We start from the raw sequence: 20,742 nt of genomic DNA on the forward strand, positions 1-20,742 counted from the left end.
GAAGGAATTAAACCCAAGCTGTTGGCATCACTCCACATCGCAAACCAGCCAGCCAGCCAACTAAAATAACTGACCCCCAGCTCAGCGCCAAATGGAGTGATGGAGTGCAGGTCTACACAATCATCAGCAGACCCTGAGAGTTCTGGTCCTGGCTCACACGCCAGCAATAAAGTTGCTGCAGTTCTGCAGCCTTTGTGTCAGGACAAATTTAGCTGCTGCTCTTGGGGCTGCTTCTGCATTTCAGTGAAGACACAAATGGAGAACACTATGGGGCTCTCTCCTGCCTGGGGCTGAGCAAAGTAACAGCATCTGGCAGTCCTCCATGTGCCAGCGATCTGGGCATTTCTTCCTCAGCTGGCTATAGAAATGTGTCTGTGATGTGCTCAGCAGTTATTACTGCCAATGCTAAGCCTGTTAAAATACCCTCTGAGAAGTCAGTATCTGAGCTGGTAGGGGAGGGTGCAGGAAGTAGAATTGCTGGTGCTTCCTCTGAGACATTCATGCTCTCTTTCTCAGAAGTGGAGGAGGGTGTGTCTTGCAGGGCTGCCCTTTTTGGCTGGATAGACCATGCTAACGATGCTACTACCCACAAGTGACAACAGAGAGAATCTGTTGCAAACAAGGAACAAAGTTCTGACATATAAAGAATACATTCACAGCAGGGTAGCTAACTAGCACAGCAATGGATGATGTTTCTTACTTGGTTGCCTGGACATGGTGGTTTTGGTATCTCAACAGGATTGACCCTGGTACCTGCCAGTGAGAGCCAGGATCCTCTCTTCAGATAGAGAAAGGAGCCGAATGCCTGTCTACCTACCACCCATCCTGAATCTTTCAATCCCAATATGGGCTGTTTTCTCCTGAGATGACAGGAAGGGAGGGACTGAGTGAGATGAAAGCGGCTGGTACTACTGTTACTGCTGGGGCAGGTGAGGGAAAGATGGTGACATGTCCCGAGTGACTGAAGTGAGCGAGTGAGTGAGTGAGTAAGCAACACAGAGCTTTGGCATTCTGGAGAGGTTTGGGTGCGTAAGAACAAGTGAAGGAAGATGCTGCCTGCAACAGTGAGAGTGGTACAGCGTGAGCCTTGGTGGGAGGTGGGCACACAGCAGAAACAGGGTGTGAAATAACAGAGAAAAGATGATGGCCCTTACCCTGGTGAAGTGAAGAAGGTCATGGATCATCTTCCCACAGTGCTGAACAGGTGAGACTGCACTGAAATGGATGGCAACCTTGGACCAAGCTGGTCGACCTTGGTGTTGTGCCCTGCTGTGCTGGCTCTGAGATAAGAGCACGGTCTACCTCTGCAACACCTGATCCACCAGGACTTCCTGCCTGCAAAGCTGGACACCAATTTACCCTCATCTGCCATGTTCAGGTCAATTCACAGGAGTCATGAAGGGTTTACAGTGTTTCAACTGGTGCACAACTTCCTTTTAAATATGACACTGGGGCCAGAGGGCTCCCTTGCAGTGGCAGGCACTTCTGCCTATGTCGAGTCAGAGAATAAGGTAAACTGGTGCCATATGGGCACAGTGCATGGCTAATGAGGTGAGTTTGGGACAATCACCCAAGGAGGCTTGGCATGTGTGATGAAGAGAAACCCTCTGGGACATAATAAAAAAGACATCTAGCCAACTTCTGGTAAGCTTCAGTGCAGAGAATTTCACACAAAGTTTCTTTTTAGCAGAGAAGCAAATCTGACTCTTGATTGAAAATGATCATGAGACACATACAACATTTGGAACAGGCAGAGAAAACGGTCAGCTCTTTGCCTTCCTATGCCTCCCTTTCTGAAATACTGGGGCATAGTTTCCTCGAAAATGGAATCAATAGTGCCAGCTAGTCATCGGAATACATTTTGCTCAATCCTAATTAATATTTTAATACAAGGCTGTTTTTCACTCACTTTTCTTAGATTACTTCAAAGAAGAAAGGCATTTGGTCAAGTATTTTTAAACACATTTACGCCACTTACCAGCTATGTAATTAAAAACTTGATTCAATTAACTCTAAAAATCACCAAGGTGCACATATTACCTAGCAAGTAGATTTTCACTCATTGCAGACTTACTCATTTCGCTCATGGGGGACTTTAATATGTAGGTGGACTGGGAAAATCAGATTGGGAGCAGATCTTAAAAAAAGAAGTTTGTGGAATGTCTACAAGATGGTTGTTTTGCAGTAGCGTGTGGTCGAGCCCACTAGGGAACAGGTGATGTGCAATGAGGCAGACATGATTATGGAGCTTAAGGTGAAGGAACCTCTAGGGAGTAGTGACCATAATATGATAGAACTCACCCTGCAGTTTTAGAGGGAGAAGCTGGAATCAGATGTAATGGCATTACAATTGAGTAAAGATAACTGCAAATATATCAAGGAAGAGTTGGCCAGAGCTGATTGGAAGGAGAGCCTAGCAGGGAAGACGGTAGAGCAGCAATGTGGGGTAATTTGGGAGGCACAGCAGAAGAAGAAGAAACATACTAAAGGGAGGACAAGGCAACATGGCTGACAAGAAAAGTCTGAGACAGCATAAAAATAAAAGAAAAATCATACAATGTCTTGAAGATTAGTGGGGAGCCAGAGAATTGGGAAGCCTTTAAAAACCAGCAGAGAATAAATAGAAAAGTAATAATAGGTGTTATGGACCAGATCAAACCCCTTCAAAACATATCAAGGAGGTAGCCAAACCCTAAATTTTAGCTATTTAGAGGCAAGTGTAAGTTGCTGTGGTCCAACTGTGATTGATTGGTCAAACTATTAGGTTTTAAGCAAAACACATTTTATTCTTACACCACAGTTAAAATACAAACAAACAAAAAGGCATAACCTTAATTCAATCAAAATACATAACTAAATAATATATACTTTAACCACTGCTGATCAGCTGTTCCAATCTAGCAGCATCGCATATACACACCCTTGGCAAAGGCAAATTCAGCAGAACAGATTTCCCTCATTTGCTGTTTCCTCTAGTCCAGGAGGAAAGAAAACCTAAAAGAGTGATCTAGCAGCTGAGACAGAACTCAATCTTTTTTGTAACAGCAGAGAGAGAGAGTTGTATCTAGCAGCTTCAACCCCAAAACCCCAACTTTAACAACTGAAAGCAAAAACTGAATCCCTGCGTCTGTATGAGCCTGACTCAACCCACTCATGTTTCTTTGTTCTCATTTTCAAAAAGCCAAAGCTGTTTTCTCTGCTTTCCATACAGCAGACACCTCATCACCAGATTTACAACAGCCCTCTTCAAGACAAACAGGGAAGAATAACTCCCTCTAAAAGGCACTTCTCATCGCACAGGGAGAAGAAGATAAAATATGAAGGTAAACTCGGAGAGTTTATTTCGATGAATAAAAGGTAGATGAGAGGGGCATGAGTGAACATTGGACCACTGGAAAATGAAGCTACAGAATTAGTAATGGGGAAATCAAAATTGGCAAAGGAACTGAGTAGGTATATTGCATCAATTTTTACAGTGGAAGACACCAGCAGCACACCAGAACTTCAAGACAGTTGGGGGCAGAGGTGAGTGTAGTGGCCATCAGTAAGGAGAAGGTGCTGAGGAACAGAATGGTCTGAAGGCAAGTAAGTCACCCGGACCAGATGGACTACTTCCCACAGTTCTGAAGGAGATAGCTGAGGAGATTGTGGAGGCATTGGTAGTGATCTTTCAGGAATCACTGGAGTCAGGGAGAGTCCCAGAGGACTGAAAAGTTGATGATGTAATACCCCTGTTTAAGGAGGGAGGCAGATGACTGGAAGCTATAGATTGGTTAGCCTGGCCTCAGTTATTGGTAAGATCTCAGTGTCCATTGTTAAGGATAAGATTGAGGAATACTTGGAAGTGCGTGGTAAATAGGACTGTCAACATGGCTTCATTAAGGGGAAATCATACATGACAAATAATAGCCCATGATGTTGGGAGCAAGGTATTGGCATGAATAGAGCACTGGCCAACTGGCAGAAAGCAGAGAGTGGGGATAAATGTGTCTTTTCAGGATGGAAGCCAGTGACTAGTGGAGTTCCACAGGGTCTGAGTTGGACCACAACTATTCACATAACACATTAACAATCCAGATGAAAGAACTGAGGGTATTGTTGCTAAATTTGCAGATGACACAAAGATAAGTGAAGGGCAGGTAGTGTTGAGGAAGGAGGGAGGCTGCAGAAGGGCTTGGATGGGCTAGGAGAGTGGGCAAAGCATTGGCAGATGGAATAAAACGTGAGAAGATGTAAGTTTATGCACTATGGCAGGAAGAGTAGGGGCACCAACTATTTTCCAATAGGGAAGGCTTCAGAAATCTGAAGCACAAAGGGACTTATGAGTCCTAGTTCACGATTCTCTTAAGCTTGACATACAGGTTCAGCGAGCAGTTAGGAAGACAAATGCAACGTTAGCATTCATTTTAAGAGAGCTAGAATACAAGAGCAGAGATGTACTGATAAGGCTGTATAGTGCTCTGGTCAGACCACATTTAAAATATTGTGGGCAGTTTTGGGCCCCGTATCCAAGGAATGATGTACTGGCTTTGGAGCGGGTTCAAAGGAGGTTTATAAGAATGATCCCGGTATGAAGGGTTTGTCACATCAGGAGCAATAATGGACTCTACATCTGTACTCAGAGTTTAGAAGAATGAGGGGGAATCTCAATGAAACTTACAGAATACAGACAGGCCTGGATACGGTGGATGTGGAGGTGTTTCTACTAGTAGGAGAGACTAGAACCAGAGGGCACAACCTCAGGGTGAAGGACGACCCTTTGGAACTGAGATGAGGAGGAATTTCTTCAGCCAGATGGTGGTTAATCTGTGGAGGCCAAGTCAGTGAGTTTATTTAAGACAGAAATAGATATGTTCTTGATTTGTAAAGGAATCAAGGGTTATGGGGAGAAGGCAGGAAAAGAAGATTGAGAAACATATCAACCATGAATGAATGGTGGAGCAGACTCAATTGGCCAAATGGCTAATTCAGCTCCTATACCTTATGGCCTTATGGGCCTTACGTCCTTCAGTGATCCTGTGAAGAGGATCTTGTGGTGCAGACCTGAATTCAAGTCCCACTTGCTCCAGAGGTAACATCTCTGAACACGTTGATTCTTGTTTTCAGAAACATGCCCAGGTGATCCTGTTGATGTGGAAAGAGAGACCCATTGAAGTGAATTCAGCCACCTTTAGACAATAGTTAAAATCTTCTGATCTACGTCAGAACTTCTGTTTCCGATACAAAGCAGACTGAAAAAAAACCATGTACCTCCCTCCATCTTTCTTTGAGAGTCATACAGTCATGAATGGGTGTGTTCCCCAGGAGAAGGTTCCACTCCAGTGTAGTGATTGGCACAAGGTCAGCCAGTTGGATCTTATAAAATACGGGTTCCCTGATTGGAGCTGTTAATCGGGGGGGGCGGGGGGGGGGGGGGGGGGGGCGGGGGGCTGGGGGCTGGGGGCTCCCAGTGACTTCCCATAATTCTCCAGGAGCTATGTCATTCATTGGAGGAGAAGAAGCAAGTCATATTCAGAAAGATTCCTTTGATAGAAAAGGAGTCAGGAGCTCATTGAGGGTAAGTGTGAGCTGACTTTTGTTTTTAAAAATAAGTCTAATTCCTAGAAAACTGTGTTTTTTAAAAAAAAACTCAGATGCTAAAGAGCTGGGTGTTTACTCAGCAGTAACCAAATGTGTATAATTGGCTGGATGGTTCCAAAGGAGCTCTGGAGAGCTACACCATTAGGACTGTTGTTGACAGAGTAGAAAGGTGTAAGTAATGGGCCTTACTTATAATAATCATACCCATAAAGCCTGGAGCTCAAAGCTTTTATCAGAGGACCTGTGATGCACCCTAAATGAATAAAGAACTGCATGTTGTGGAACTGTGCAGCTATGTAATGCTGTGCCTGTAGAAGAGGAATGCTTATGGTTAAGTACCTTTTACAGCATCAAATATTTAGTGTATTTATCTTTCATTGCTGTTTGTCTGTCTGTTATTTCACTTTTAGCTTGCACTGATTCCAAGTGTGTCAAAGTGCAAGATATAAAAGAATAAGATGTGTGGTAATTCCTCCATCTGGGGTCTGTTTGATCAATTTCACTATTTTGTTTTGGGCTCCCCAAAAGAAATTGTGATTAAAAACACAAGAAAAGGCAATCTTAGTTAGGATGAGGAGGTGATTAGAAGCACATCTTGCACTCAAATATAAAACCAAAATTGCTAAGAATTTGGTTCCTTCTCAGACAGAATAATGAAGTTGGCAGTAAGAAAATAGAGTTCAGCAGATCTGACAGCATCTGTGAAGAGAAATCAGCGTTAATGTTTCAGCTCTGGTAAATCTTCATCATTAGACCTGAAACGTTAACGCTGATTTCTCTTCACAGATGCTGCCAGACCTGCTGAGCTTTTCTAGCAACTTGTGCATTTTGTTTCTGATTTACAGCATCTACAGTTCTTTTTGTTTTTTAGAAAATAGATTGCTGGTGGGGGCCAAAGACAATGGCTTCAGTCATACCAATATTTTTTATTCGTGGTATGAGTCTTGCTGGCTAGACCAGCATTTATTGATCTTCCCTAATTGTGATTGACAAGGTGCTAGTGAGCTTTTTTTTTGAACTCTTGTATGTCTTGTGGTAGGGAAGGAGTTTTAGGGTTTTGACCCAGTGACAGTGAAGAAGCAATGGGAGACTCCCAAGTCAAAATTGTGGCCTGGAGGGGAACTTGCACGTGGTGTTCCCATACAAACTATGAAAAAAAAGTCAAATCAGACTTGATGTGTTAACTTTGCTTCTCTCTTCACAGATGCTCCCAGAGCTGCTGAGCTTCTCCAGCATTGTCTGAGTTTCTATTAAGAGTAGGGTAGTCCTTTGCATGCGCCACTGAACAGTGCTGACCTCTTTGACAATGGATTGTTTACCTTTGTCCAGGATGCAACTAGTGTTTTTATCTATTTTGAAACAGTGGCCGGGTCAAGTCTTTTTAGTGGGTTCAAATATTGAATTCTGGGATTGTTGGACATGGATGCAGAAGAGAACTAGGTTCTAATTGGAAAAGTCCTCACTGCTGTCATGTTTTTTTTTACAATGTTGGATATGATCTGGGATATCATTCTGGGTAGATTCTCCAATCCTTGCTGGTATCCATCGAGGTTATTGATACCATGTAGGCATTGATATCCAAATGGTATCTTAGGCAGAAGATAGGCTCAATCTTGATGTCAGTCAAATGGGTTTGTTACAAATTAATTAATAGGTAGTTGTGTTACACCAAGATTAATCTTAGGCTAAATTTGAGTGCAGGTTCATATTACAGCTACTAAAACATTCACAGAATTGGTAACAAGCACAGAACCAACGGAATACTAATTAGCTGCCCCCAGGAACATTGTTTATAACCTGAGGCCCAGAGCACGTTGTGTCATGTCTTTCAGGTAATAACTCCCTAGTATAACAAACAACACTTTCAAAAGGTTTGAAGAGGAAAGGGAGGTTGGAGACTGGCTGGGGGGTGGCTCCAGAAGACTGCAGTCATCCTTGCCACTCCCACACTCCTCCCTGAACTTACACAAGTGTCTTCCCCCTGTGCAATGACACTGACCTCAAAATCTGACCTCCCCTTCACAGTCAGGCTGTCTAAGGAAACATAGTCGGTGCTAGCAACTCATTGGGTGACAGAATAGCCAAATATTGGTCACAGTAATGGTTTCCCATGCTGCACTTGTACAAAACTAGCAACACTTACAAATTTCTACACCTGGTGATTGAATGTAAATGGTGCCTTAAGCTATGTAACTGTCAGGCTTTGGGCTTCTTTGGAGAAGTCTTATGTAACATTGCAGCCAGATCACAAAATCACATGAAACTAAGGTGACAGCTGGGCACCTGAACTAAGCTGTAAACACAACAAATAAAGCTGCAATTGCTAACCTTAGCATACAAAGGAATGTTAAAGTGCTATAATAAAATTAAGTAATACACCTTAAAAATAAAGTGTTCAATGATATATAATGCTTTTCTAAAGGAAATGTGTAGCTACTTCCAACACTCTACAAACAAATGTCAGTGTTAACTGTCTTAAGAAAACAATGGAAAAGCAAGTTCATGATTGGGCATTTTACTTACAATTATTCTGAAATCACACTCAATTCTTTCTCTATCTTTGTTAAAATAAGGGGTCTGAAAGGGTTATTACTGGGGACTGCATCAAGCTCCAGTGATCTGATGATATCCCAAAGTTTTTGGTGGGGAAATTAGGAGAACACCTGTGGGTCTTGAAGGGAGGAATATGTCATCTGTCTCCCAATGGTCTTAGTAACAATATAGTGACCTGAAACACAGAACTGCAGATGTTGGAAATCTGAAACAAAAACAAACTGTTGGAGAAACTCAGCATCTATGGAAATAAAGCAGAGTTAATGTTTTGCGTCCAGTGAGCCTTCTTCAGAACAAGTAACATCTAGGAAAAAGTGATATTTTTCTTAATGACAAGGGTATTGGTGGGGGGGAAAGAAGTGACCAGATATGTGGAGATGGAGCCCAGAGAGAGAGGAAAATAATGGGCAGACAAACGGATTGTTGATGGTAAGCCAGGGAAGAAAAACTAGACCGGTGATAATGGGGACTGAGTAGGTGAAAATAGGTTGCTTTCAGGTCAGCCAACCCATGTCATGACAGGATCTGGGACGTGGGGGTGGGTAAAACACATGGGAGAAGGTGCTCAGGCCTTAATTATTGAACTCGCTATCAGGTCCTGACGGCTGTTTGGATTCTAGAAAAGGAACTAGGAAGTGACTGTGGTTTAGTGTATTAATTGTGATCTTCTCAGAGGTGGGTGCTGCTAAGGCAGGCACTTGGGACACTGGCTGCTCCAAGTGGGGCCACTTTCTGTATCCGTGGGGAAAGAGGTGGCCACAGTTATCAGTCCATCATTGTGGCAGGGAGCCGGGACTGCCTGCAGCCTCACAGACAGCTGATACATTTCAGCAGCTTCACACTGGGGTGATAGAGAAGAGGGATCGCAATAGCATCTCAACATGCCACAGATCAATAATCTCCACCTAAAAGATGGGTTTCTGTGTCTCTGTCCATGTGTGTGCCTCTCATTGGCCCTCTCGCCCGCACAATGAAAATCAATAGCTAATTGGGAAGTTGGCAAAATCTGGAACAATACCCCTGATACAAGAATGAAAATCAGGATAATGCTTGACCAGGAACCAATGTCGGTCAATGAGCACAACAGCTCACAGGAGTTGCTGTGTAACATGACAGGCTATAGAGCTTTGAATGACTTGCATGAAACACAGAACTAATCAAATCTACACAGCCATACAGTGCATTGCGCTAAAAGACTTCCTTAGCTACCACCAACTGTTTAAAAAACAAAGACTCAAAATTTTAAGTGCGGAAATTCTCCAAATACTTTTCAGATGAAAGCCTGTCTGCAGTAATGGTCTCTGCTACTGGGGACTGCAGAAACAGAGGTAGGAAATGAAAACCTGACATGTCAATGTGACTGTAAACATGGGAGAGGGAGCCAGCTGCTGGTTAGTTCTGATTATGCACATACTGGGACAGCTGCTTGGTCTGAGCCCACTTATCTGGTGGTCCACAACACCACGTTCAAGACTTAATGTTTTATTTTAAGCTTTGGGGCTGTTCTCTGGAGTTCCAGAGATTCAGATCTGCTCACTTAACTGAGGGATAACTGGACAGCTGCCTGATAACTCCAATAAACACTCTGCTCCAAGCGAAGAAATAATAAACATTTCAGAGTGCATCAGACTACCATAACATTAACAAGTCTCATATCATTCTCCAAGGAACCATGTTTTTGGTTACAGGTTAACACTTAGATATGAACAAGGAGTAGGCTATTCAGCCCCTCAGTTTATTCTGCCACTTGCTATCATGGCTGATTTGACTGTCACCTCAAATCCACATATGTGCTCATTATCTTTTTCACCTTTTTTAATTCACTCTCAGGATGTGAGTGTTCTGGCTAGACCAGCAGTTATTGCTCATTTCTATTTAAGGTTTTGGAGTAGATTTGTAGCTCGGGTTGTAGGTGTTGAGGTTGGTTGGCTTACCGAGCTGGTTTGTTGTTCCGCAGACATTTCATTACCCTGCTGGGTAGCTGCACTGATGTTACCCAGCAGGGTAACGAAACGTCAGCGGAACAACAAACCAGCTCGGCGAGCCAACCAACCTCATCATCTCTATTTGCCCAGAGGGCAGTTAGGAGTTAACAGCATTGCTGTGGCGGTGGAGTCACATGTAGGCCAGAACAGGTAAAGACAGTACATTTCCTTCCCTGAAGGACATTAGTGAACCAGCTGGGGTTCATGGGCATCATTAGACCCTTAATTCCAGACATACTTGTTGAATTCAAATTCCACCATTTGTCATGGCAGGATGTGAGCCTGGCATTAGCTGAGTTTCTGGATTAATAATCCAGAAATAATATCACTAGGTCATTACCTATTTAACAAAAATCTATTTACCTCTGCTTTAAAAATGTTCAAGGACTTTCCTTCAATGATATTTTCAGGAAGAGGTTCGAAGATTCAAACCCGAGAGAAAACAAATCATTTCACTTCTGCTTTTAACTGTGCAATTCCTTATTTTAAACAATGCGCCCTAATTCTAGGTTCTTTCCAAAAAAATCCTCTCCATGTTAAACCTATCAAGATCACTGAGGATTTTGTTTCAATCAAATCATCACATACTGGTCTAAAGCTTAGCAGATCCAAATCTTTTCCACCCTTGCCTCGAAAGAGGACCAGCCCATTCCAGGTATTAGTCTGGTAGACATTCATTGACCTGCTTCCAATCCATTTACATCACTTCTAAAATAAGTTGACCAATACTGTGCCAGTACTCCAGACATAGTCTCACCAGTGCTCTGCATAACTATAAGCATAATCTTCAACTTTTGTACTAAATTTCTCAGTGATAACATTCTATTAGCTTTCCTAATTACTTGCTATAGCTGCATACTAGCATTTGGCAATTCATGCCAGAGAACACAGATCCTTCTGCATCTCAGAACTCCGCAATCTCTCATCATTCAGATAATGTTTTACTTTATTCTCCTGCCAAAATGAACAAGCTCACGTTATATTCATTCACCAGATCTTTGCTCTCTCATGTTACCTACCTGCATCCTTATTTCCCTTCACACCTTATTTCCTTACAGAACTTAAGCTCCCTCCTCCCCTTAAGGCTTATCAACTGGATACCCAGATTGCATAACTGAGACAATACCATGGATAATCCCCTAGGAGGTATGAAAACGATAGCCTATGGAAGACAAAATTTGGCAGATGGATGTCAAGTTAAGTCTTCACTTTTTTTCAATGGGACAATAAAAACTGTTGATGTTAATAGAAGCCAGAAACCCTTCAGTGATTATTGACATTTAATATTCCAGCTCCTGATCCATGTGGCCCTCTGAATATGGCATCTTTTACCCATCTGAAGTTCTGTTATTAAAAAAAACCCTTCCATTATCATGCAAAGTAGTTCATTTTGCATTGACATACATCTCACAATGGGTATCTTCCATCCTAAAATGTCAAATTACTAAAGTCGTCTTGTACATTTTCTAAAATGCGTACTTTAAATGTGCTGAAGTGTCTCAGGTTTCCCAACAGCCACTTTTTAAACTGAGTACAAGAAAAGATAAAATACTACTGTCGATAATGACCTTATTACGTTGTCAAAATGCCTTGAAATGCTTTGAATAATGAATTCTGTTTTGGCTGCAGTGATTACTTTGTAGGCAAGCATTCCTCAAAAAAACAACCCTCAAGTGTCAAAGGCATGTCAACATCTGCTCTTCAAGCTCACAGGCTGAACTGTTCTAAGGTTGGCAGAGCAGTTGATAATGAACTCAATTCTTATTTTTACAGGCAGTAACTGCATTCTGTTCCAGAGCTCGATATGCTAGAAGCAGGACAGCATCGTTGCAACCATGCTTTATTACAACACAGTGCATTTGTCGAGAGGCACAAAGAATCTGCATTTCAGTTACGAATGCTGATCTGCCCTGCTGTCTCAAGAAAAATCCTTCACCTGCCTCACTGCACCAAGATCAGGAATCTTGAAACACTCCAGCAGATAACTGACAGACTTGTGTAAACAAGACCGAGAATCTTCCACATTGATGTTTTTTTTTCTTCGCTGTCATCACAATGCAATCCCAAAGGAGCTGGACAGATCTACGTATTCGGATTTGAGCTTGGTTGAGTAGGTGGAACCCTTGAAGGAATTGGTACTTGACTATAGTCAAGCTCCCACACAACTGCGACTAATTTGTGGGTTTTTTCCCAAATACATACAATCACAATGGACACTGAATGAACGCTCTCTTTCAAACTGACATGCTGTGCTTTCAGTGCCTGGGATTATATTTAGAATTCAAGGTTTAAAACATGACTGCAGCATATGTCTTGGATAGCTGATGTTGACCGTATTATATATTCCCCTTTAAAATACACGTTATTGCACTGATAACATTAACAGTGTCTAGCAAATATCACCAATACAGATTACGGACTGTAATTGATTTCTCAATAAACTTGCACTTGATCTTACTCGGAGAATGCTGTTGCACTCTGGTAGAGAGAGAGAGAAGAAAAATAGGGAATTGACAGTGGGAGCCACATATACCAGATACTGCAAACTTGATGGATGCCGTTTCTGTTATACATATAACAGAGATCCCTGAGTATTTTTCTCAGCCTAATATTTATGTTAAACTTGATTTGAGTTTTCTTCTCATGTTTTAAGACATTATTTAAACTTTCCATTAGATTAATGCCTCCTGCTCACTTTAAAATAACAATTATTCTTTATCCCTAATAATTACTATGTATTATGCACTGAGTGATTACCCTCTGATCTGGGCTCTGTCTTTGTTTGCCATTTTACATGTCTACACGTGCAGTACATAGTAAAATAACATACTATCAGTCAGATAGGATATTGCTTTATTGAAATAACATTAAATTGTCAGCCATGAGACCTAAGGAACAGTTTCAGTTAAACCTTTGTTTTGATTGCTCAGGTTATACTGGGTCCATGAACAGATTTGAATAGCAATTGTTTAAAAAAGCATTTCGAACAGGAGGTGAAAGTCTCCAATATACAGCACATAGGACTGCTACTAAAGAGGTAGAAAAGAATTGAAGCTGTTGAGACACATTGCAAACAAACTAATGGCAAAGTCTGCAGTGTACCCATGCACTCGCACATCTGTCCGGGACCCTACAACGCCAGGCTGACAGATGCCACACTGCCACTCATGTTAAAATGGAAGGGTCTCATCTGGGTAAGGATCAGGGTAATGGAAGACTTGCAATTATTCAGCTCATTGTGCAGTTTTGTCTCAAAGTGCTGGACAGCCTGTGATGTAATGTAGGAAACACAACAGCCAATTTTTGTACAGTAAGCTGGCTTTGCTATCTAACTGATGTCAGTGCAGTAGCTTAGACAAAAGCCCTGAAATGATGCATCTTCTCTGGAACAGCTGATTCAGTATTATATTTATAAATCACTGTCAAGAAAAGCCGGCTTTTCTGTATTGGATGTCAACATCCATTTTTGTTTCTATTCTTTTGTGGGATGTGGGTGTCGCTGGCTGGCCAGCATTTCTTGCCCATCCCTCGTTGTCCTTGAGAAGGTGGTGGTGAGCTGCCCTCTTGAACCACTGCAGTCCTCCTGCTGTGGGTTGACCCATAATGCCATTGGGAAGGGAATTCCAGGATTTTGACCCAGCGACAGTGAAGGAACGGCGACATATTTCCAAGTCAGAATGGTGAGTGGCTTGGAGGGGAACTTGGAGGTGGTGGTGTTCCCATATGTCTGCTGCCCTTATCCTTCCAGATGGAAGTGGTCATGGGCTTGGAAGGTGCTGTCTGAGGATCTTTGGTAAATTTCTGCAGTGTGTCTTGTAGTTAGTACACATTGCTGCTACTGAGCATCGGTGGTGGAGGGAGTGAATGCTTGTGGATGCAGTGCCAATCAAGTGGGCTGCTTTGTCCTGGATGGTGTCAAGCTTCTGGAGTGTTGTTGGGGCTGCATTCATCCAGGCAAGTGGGGAGTATCCCATTACACTCCTGACTTGTGCCTTGGAATGGCGGACAGGCTTTGAGGAGTCAGGAGATGAGTTACACGTCGCAGTATTCCAAGCTTCTGGCCTGCTCTTATAGCCACTGTTTATGTGGTGAGTCCAGCTGAGTTTCTGGTCAATGATAATATCCAGGATGTTGATAGTCAGGTATTCAGTGATGGTAACACTATTGAATGTCAAGGAATGGTGGTTGATGGTCATAGCCGAGCATTTGTGTGGCATGAATGTCACATGCCACTCGTCAGCCCAAGCCTGGATATTGTCCAAATCTTGTTGCATTTGAACATAGACTGCTTCAGTACCTGAGGAGTCAGGAATGGTGCTGAACATTGTGCAATCATCAGCAAACATCCCTACTTCTGACCTTTTATGATGGAGGGAAGGTCATTGATAAAGAAGCCGAAGGTGGTTGAGCTGAGGACACTACTCTGAGGAACTCCTGCAGAGATGTCCTGGAGCTGAGATAACTGACCTCCAACAACCACAATCATCTTCCTAAGTGTCAGGTATGACTCCGACCACCGGAGAGTTTTCCCCCTGATACCCATTGATTCCAGTCTTGCCAGGGCTTCTTGATGTCACACTCAGTTGGATGCAGGCTTGATATCAAGGGCTGTCACTCTCAACTCCCCTCTGGAATTCAGCTGTTTTTTGTCCATGTTTGAACCCAGGCTTTAATGAGGTCAGGAGCTGAGTGGCCCTTTGCTCTTTGTTTTACCACCATTGATCTTTTTGTTTAAACAGTAACAATTATCACATTGTCAAGAGAAATAAATTGAGCCAAGTATCATGAAGGAGCTAATCTACCATGTGTACTTTGACCTCAGGAGTATGGCTAGAATTTAAGGCCCCCAACTGAAGTGGGCTAGGAGACATGGGGAAGTCAATCAGGTGGACAGGAACAGAGTGGTGAGTCCATTACCTTTCCAACTTCACCAGACTGCCAATTAGGTCAGAGAAATGGAAGGTCAAGTTCAGCCTCCCCACCCTTTAGATCAGTTGAGACCATTTAGTCATGGCCTGCCTATGGGGTCAGCTGAAGTGTGTGTGGTGTGGAGAAGGGATGGGCGGCTCTGTTTCCTTACGATTGGATCCCCTTTGCCCCATTGAGGACCCCACCAGCAGCAACAGCAAGGTAAAGGAAAGAGCTCCCTTGGCCACCAGATGCAGCCTGAGCCTGCCAGATTGCACCAAACAGGCACTATTCCTGGTCACCAGCCTGCTACTCTGCCTCTGGTGGTGCTGCTGGGAGTGAAGAGCTGCCAACCTTCTGACAGATTGGCCAAGGTGGGATGTTTGCCTCCAGAGTTACAGGAACAGTGTAGGCTGCCAAATACCTGATTGAGATTTGATTCTGTTGGGGATCCTGGAACTACTTGTGCTGGTGTTGCCACTAGCCTTCTGGCCATTGACCAGAGCCAATGCCATAACCATTGAATTCAACCTGCATGTCTTTACGGATGTTAATTCAGGTGAGGAGCTGATATCACCTCCAAAATGGCTTCCAGTACGGAAGGAACACGTGGAAGGAATGGTAAGGTCATTCAGCCCCTCAAGACCTCTACACCATTCCATAAGATCAAAAATGATCTGTGTCCCTGCTTTACTTATCCACCTTGGTCCCACTGGTACTCATAGGTAAAACAAATTGTCAATATTTTTACAAACAAAATAAACCATCAACTCATTCAGAGATAGTAAGAACTGCCAATGCTGGAGTCAGAGATAACAAGGTGTGTAGCTGGAGGAACACAGCAGGCTGGGCAGCATCAGAGGAGCAGGAAGAAGGGTCCCCACCCGAAACATCAGCTTTCCTGCTCCTCTGCTGCCTGGCCTGCCGTGTTCCTCCACCTCCACATTGTGTTATCTCCAACTCATCAACTTGTGTTTTTTTTTTCTCATAGCTTCAATTTTTGAGAAGCATCCAACGGTAGAGTGTAATATTCAATTGATGGTTGTACCATCTCAACCTCCGACCATAGGTCAATCTGACCACATCAGTCATGGCAAATGCAGTTTATTCTGAAACACATATGCAAATTGTTTCTGTTAACTTTTAAAAGCCAAACCATTACCACTATAAAACAGCAATTTTGTTTTGTTCAACACAACAAATTAAACTGGGATGACAATATCTTAGCTGGAAAGTTTACTTACCATGTTAATTGATGACACAGGCCCGATACTGTTCACATAAATATCAACATCTATAACAGTTGGTTTCACTGTTAAATAAGGGGAAACAAACATTGTATGTTAATAAACAGCAAGCAGGCAGCCATTCTTATTAATCACCACATTTTATGTTCTCTTAATTACACCTTCTTACACTCATACCTACAACAGTTATAATGAAGGCATTCCAATTTAAATAAGAATAAATTCTTGCATTTACATAGAACCTATTAAGTCTTCAGGACTTTCTCTAGTGTTTTACTGTCAAGACATATTTTCAGAGTTGAGTCACTATTGGAACATAGGAAGCACAGCAGATATTTTGTACACAGCAAGGTCCAAAAATAACAATAAGGAAACAATCAGATGATTTTTTTTCTATTTATATGGGACAAATATCGGCCAGGAAAATTTGGAGAACTATCTTGCTCTTTACATTTGAACCACCCAATCATTAATGTCCATTTGAGAAGGCAGAAATATCAGTTTAACAATTTCTCCAAGAAACAGCACCTCGGACTGTGTAGTACTTCCATGTCAGCTCAGAATATGAACCCGAAGCTCTGGATGGGACTCAAACTCCACCTTCTGACTTGTGAGAATGCTATCACTGAGTCACTGTTAGCGATAAAGCTCTGGTTTAAAATAGTATCTTAATAAAAAAAGTAAACACACATGATTGGAAAGTTTCCTTCATCCTGCACATCATTACACCCAACATTAGACTTCAGCCTTTGAGTTAATTTATAATCATGAGGTATGGGGCCCCCTGACTCTACTACAAGAGAAGTTTCTGGAGTCCAAGGAAGACAGAGGTATGTCTGCATCTTCCAGAAGCATGTGGTTAATGCTTGTAGAGTGGCTTATGAACATTCAGAAACCTCTCAGCTAAACAACAAAAGACATTTGGACAAGCAAGCACAGGCTCAGACGCTCCAACTAGGAGACTAGGTCTTAGTACTGTCGTAGTCACCTACTGACCCAGCTTTCAGTGACTTATGAACACGCAAGTCCCTTTGGACATCAATGCTTCCCAATCTCTCATCACTTAACAACCGTAAGACCATAACAAAAATGGAAAATGCTAGAAAAGCTCAGCAGGTCTGGCAGCACCTGTGGAGAGAAATCAGAGCCAACCTCTCAGGTTGAGTGACCCTTCCTCAGAACTGATTATAACTAGGAAAATGTCAGTTTACATGCAGGTGATAGGATAGGGGGAGGAAAGTAAGGTGTAAACAATAGGTGGAGACACAGCCCAAAGAGAGAAAAGAACACTTGGACAGATAAAGGAGTGGATAATGATCTCGCTCAGAGGGTGAGTAGCTGTTAAAGGCGACTGTTAGTGACTAACAATGGGTTGTGTATAAAAGCAGTCTACGTGATAATAAGACAGCCACATTACGCACAACTCATTGATAATAAGACAGCCACATTACGCACAACTCATTGTTAGTCACTAACAGTCTCCATTAACAGCTACTCATTCCGCTCAGCCAGTGTAATGTGGCTGTCTTATGATCACATAGTCTGTTATATTACACAACCCATTGTTAGACACTAAACAGTCCCATTTAACAGCAGTGAGATTGTTATTCTCTCCTTTGTCTGTCTAACTCTTCCTTTATCTCTTTGGGCTCTATCCCACCTATCGTTTACTTCTGACCCCCTCCGCCCACCCTATCTTCTGCAAATAAATCGACATTTTCTGAGCTATATTCAGTTCTGAGGAAGGGTCACTCAGCCCAAAAAGTTAACTCTGACCTCTCTCCACAGATGCTGCCAGAACTGCTCAGCTTTTCCAGCGATTTTTGTTTTTGTTTCTGATTTACAGCATCCGCAATTCTTTCGGTTTTTGTAACACGATAATGCATAGGAGCAGAATTAGGTCATTCGGCTCTTCAAGTCTGCTCCACCATTCAATCATGGCTGATATATTTCTCAAACCCATTGTCCTACCTTCTCCCCATGACCTTGATCCTGTTACCAATCAAGAACCTATCTACCTCTGTTTTAAATACACTCCATGACTTGGCCACCACAGCCTTCTATAGCAATGACCTCTGCAGATTAACCATCCTCTGGCTGAAGAAATTCCTCCTCATCTCAGTTCCAAAAGGTAGTTGCTTCACTCTGAGGCTGTGCCTTTGGGTCCTAGTCTCTCCGACTATTGGAAACATTTTCTTCAAGTCCACTCTATCCAGACCTCTCAGTGTTCTGTAAGCTTCAATCGAGTCCCCCTTATCCTCCTAAATTCCATTGAATATAAACTACAGAGTCCTCAACTGCTCCTCATATGACAAGCTTTTCATTCCTGGGATCATTCTTGTAAACCTCTTCTGAACTCTCTTCAACACCAGTGCATCCTTAGATATCGGGCCTAAAACTGCTCATAATATTCCAAATGCAGTCTGATCAGAGACTCATACAGTCAAAGCAGTACTTCTCTGCTCTTGTTTATTCTAGATCTCTTGAAATTAATGTCAATATTGCATTTGCCTTCCTAACTGCCAAGTGAACTTGCATGTTAACCTTAAGACAATCCTGAACAACGACTCTCCAGCCCCTTTGTGCTTCAAATTTCCAAACTCTTTCCCCATTTAGAAAATAGTCTTTGCCTCTATTCCTCCAACCAAAGTGCATAACCTCACACATTCCCACATTGTATTCCATCGGTCAGTTCTTTGCTTTCTCTCTCCTAACCCATTCAAGTCCCTCTGCAGCCTCCCTGCTTCCTCAACACTACCTGTCCATCCACCTATACACTGCACTTTATTCCTCCTACTGAGATGCATTACCTCATATCGCTGTGCCCTTGCACACTCACTCAGCTCAAGTCACCTTGAAACCTTTTTTCATGTTGCTCATAACTCATATTCCTATCAAGTTTTGTATCATCTGCAAACACGGAAATACTACAAATGGACTCCATTACTAAATAATTGATACAGATTGTAAACAGCTGAGGCCCAAGCACCGATCCCTGAGGTACCATACTCGTCCCTGCCTGCCAACCCATTCATTCATACTCTGCTTTCTGCCTATCAACCAGTCCTGAAGTCATACTAATCACAATCTGATGCAGTCGCATTTTGTTAACTAACCTCCTATGTGGGAAAACCCAAATGCACCACATCCACTGGTTACACCTTATCATGACCTCATCTGCAAGGAGTCCAGATTACTCCGATTAAATCTTTTCCTTTCTACATAGCAAAAGAAGATGTTGTTGTCTTTCCTTAATGCTCCTTGCCAACTTGCACTCATATTCTCTTTCTATCAGTTTCTCTTTTGCTGAGTTCTAAATTGATCCATTTGCTGCGTGGGTTGAAGTCATACCCATCTTACATGATTCATATCATGTCAAACAATATCACACAAGTTTTATGGCTGACAATCAACTCTCAGCAATGTTTGCTGTCCCTTGCTGTCTTTTAGCTTCATTAGACTGATTGTACAGCCTGATCCTTCAACTTGAGATCATCTCTTAACTCATGTACTGATCCTCTCCCTTACTGAGAGTGATACCATGTCGCCTTTTCCTTTTTGCCTATCCTTCTGAAATTTTCTTGGATACCCAGTTCCAAATCTTGGTTACCATGTAACCATGTCTCCAACAGTGGCAATTAAATCATACCCATCACCTTAATTTGGGCATTCAAATAATCAACCTTTTTGTGCATGCTAATACTTGTAAAAAAGAGTCTTTAATTCTGCTGTTTTAACATTCCAATGATTCTAGACCCTTGCCTATACTTTTATCTATCTTGTATTGTTGCCTTCTGCTTTTCTACTTCCTTTTACCAGTTTTGTTGCTTTTGATTCTGAGCTCCTGCTCAGGTTTCAATCCCCCTGCTATTTTAATTTAAACACTCCACATCAGCAGTAACAAATCTCCCTGAGGGGTTTTTAGTTCTGGGTCCACTAATATATGAGCCATACATCTTTCACAGATCTCAGATGCCCAGAATTTGTCTCAAAACCTCAAGAATCTGATGCTCTCCCTCCTGTACCGGTCCTGCAGCCTTACGTTCCATCACTCAATTTATATGCTTCTCTGCTCACTAGCATGTGGGACTGGAAGTAATCCTGTGATTCCTACTATAGAGGTTATCTTTTGGGTACCCTTCCCAGTTTGCTGAAATCTGCTTTCAAGACCACATCCCATTTTCTTCACCTGTTATTCGTACTGATGTGAGTCACGAGCTCTGAATGTTTGCCTTATTGCAAAAGAATGTCTTTAGTTGCTCCATGCCACCCTTGAACCCAACATCAGGGAAAAAAAATACAATATTAGAGTCATGTCTACAGCCACAAACAGCTGTCTGTTAAACTAACCAAGTCCCATTTTACTGCTGCTCTTCTTCCTCTCCTATATAGTTGAGCTACTGTGATGCTATATACAGAGACAACAAGGTGTAGAGCTGGATGAACACAGCAGGCCAAGCAGCATCAGA

At 42.5% G+C, this 20,742-nt stretch overlaps 1 protein-coding gene across 1 annotated transcript in view; it reads right to left on the reverse strand.

Moving 5' to 3' along the window:
• The window catches only part of LOC125483322 (gamma-aminobutyric acid receptor subunit gamma-3), a 548,041-nt gene that overhangs the window by 507,341 nt on the left and 19,958 nt on the right, over positions 1-20,742 (reverse strand). Inside the window, exon 3 of the mRNA XM_048598107.1 lies at positions 16,271-16,338. Within this exon, the coding sequence (XP_048454064.1) occupies positions 16,271-16,338 (68 nt within the window). The remainder of the gene's footprint in view (positions 1-16,270; positions 16,339-20,742) is intronic.

This window comes from Rhincodon typus, chromosome 6, assembly GCF_021869965.1.
Source record: "Rhincodon typus isolate 14 chromosome 6, sRhiTyp1.1, whole genome shotgun sequence".
NCBI lineage: Eukaryota > Metazoa > Chordata > Chondrichthyes > Orectolobiformes > Rhincodontidae > Rhincodon > Rhincodon typus.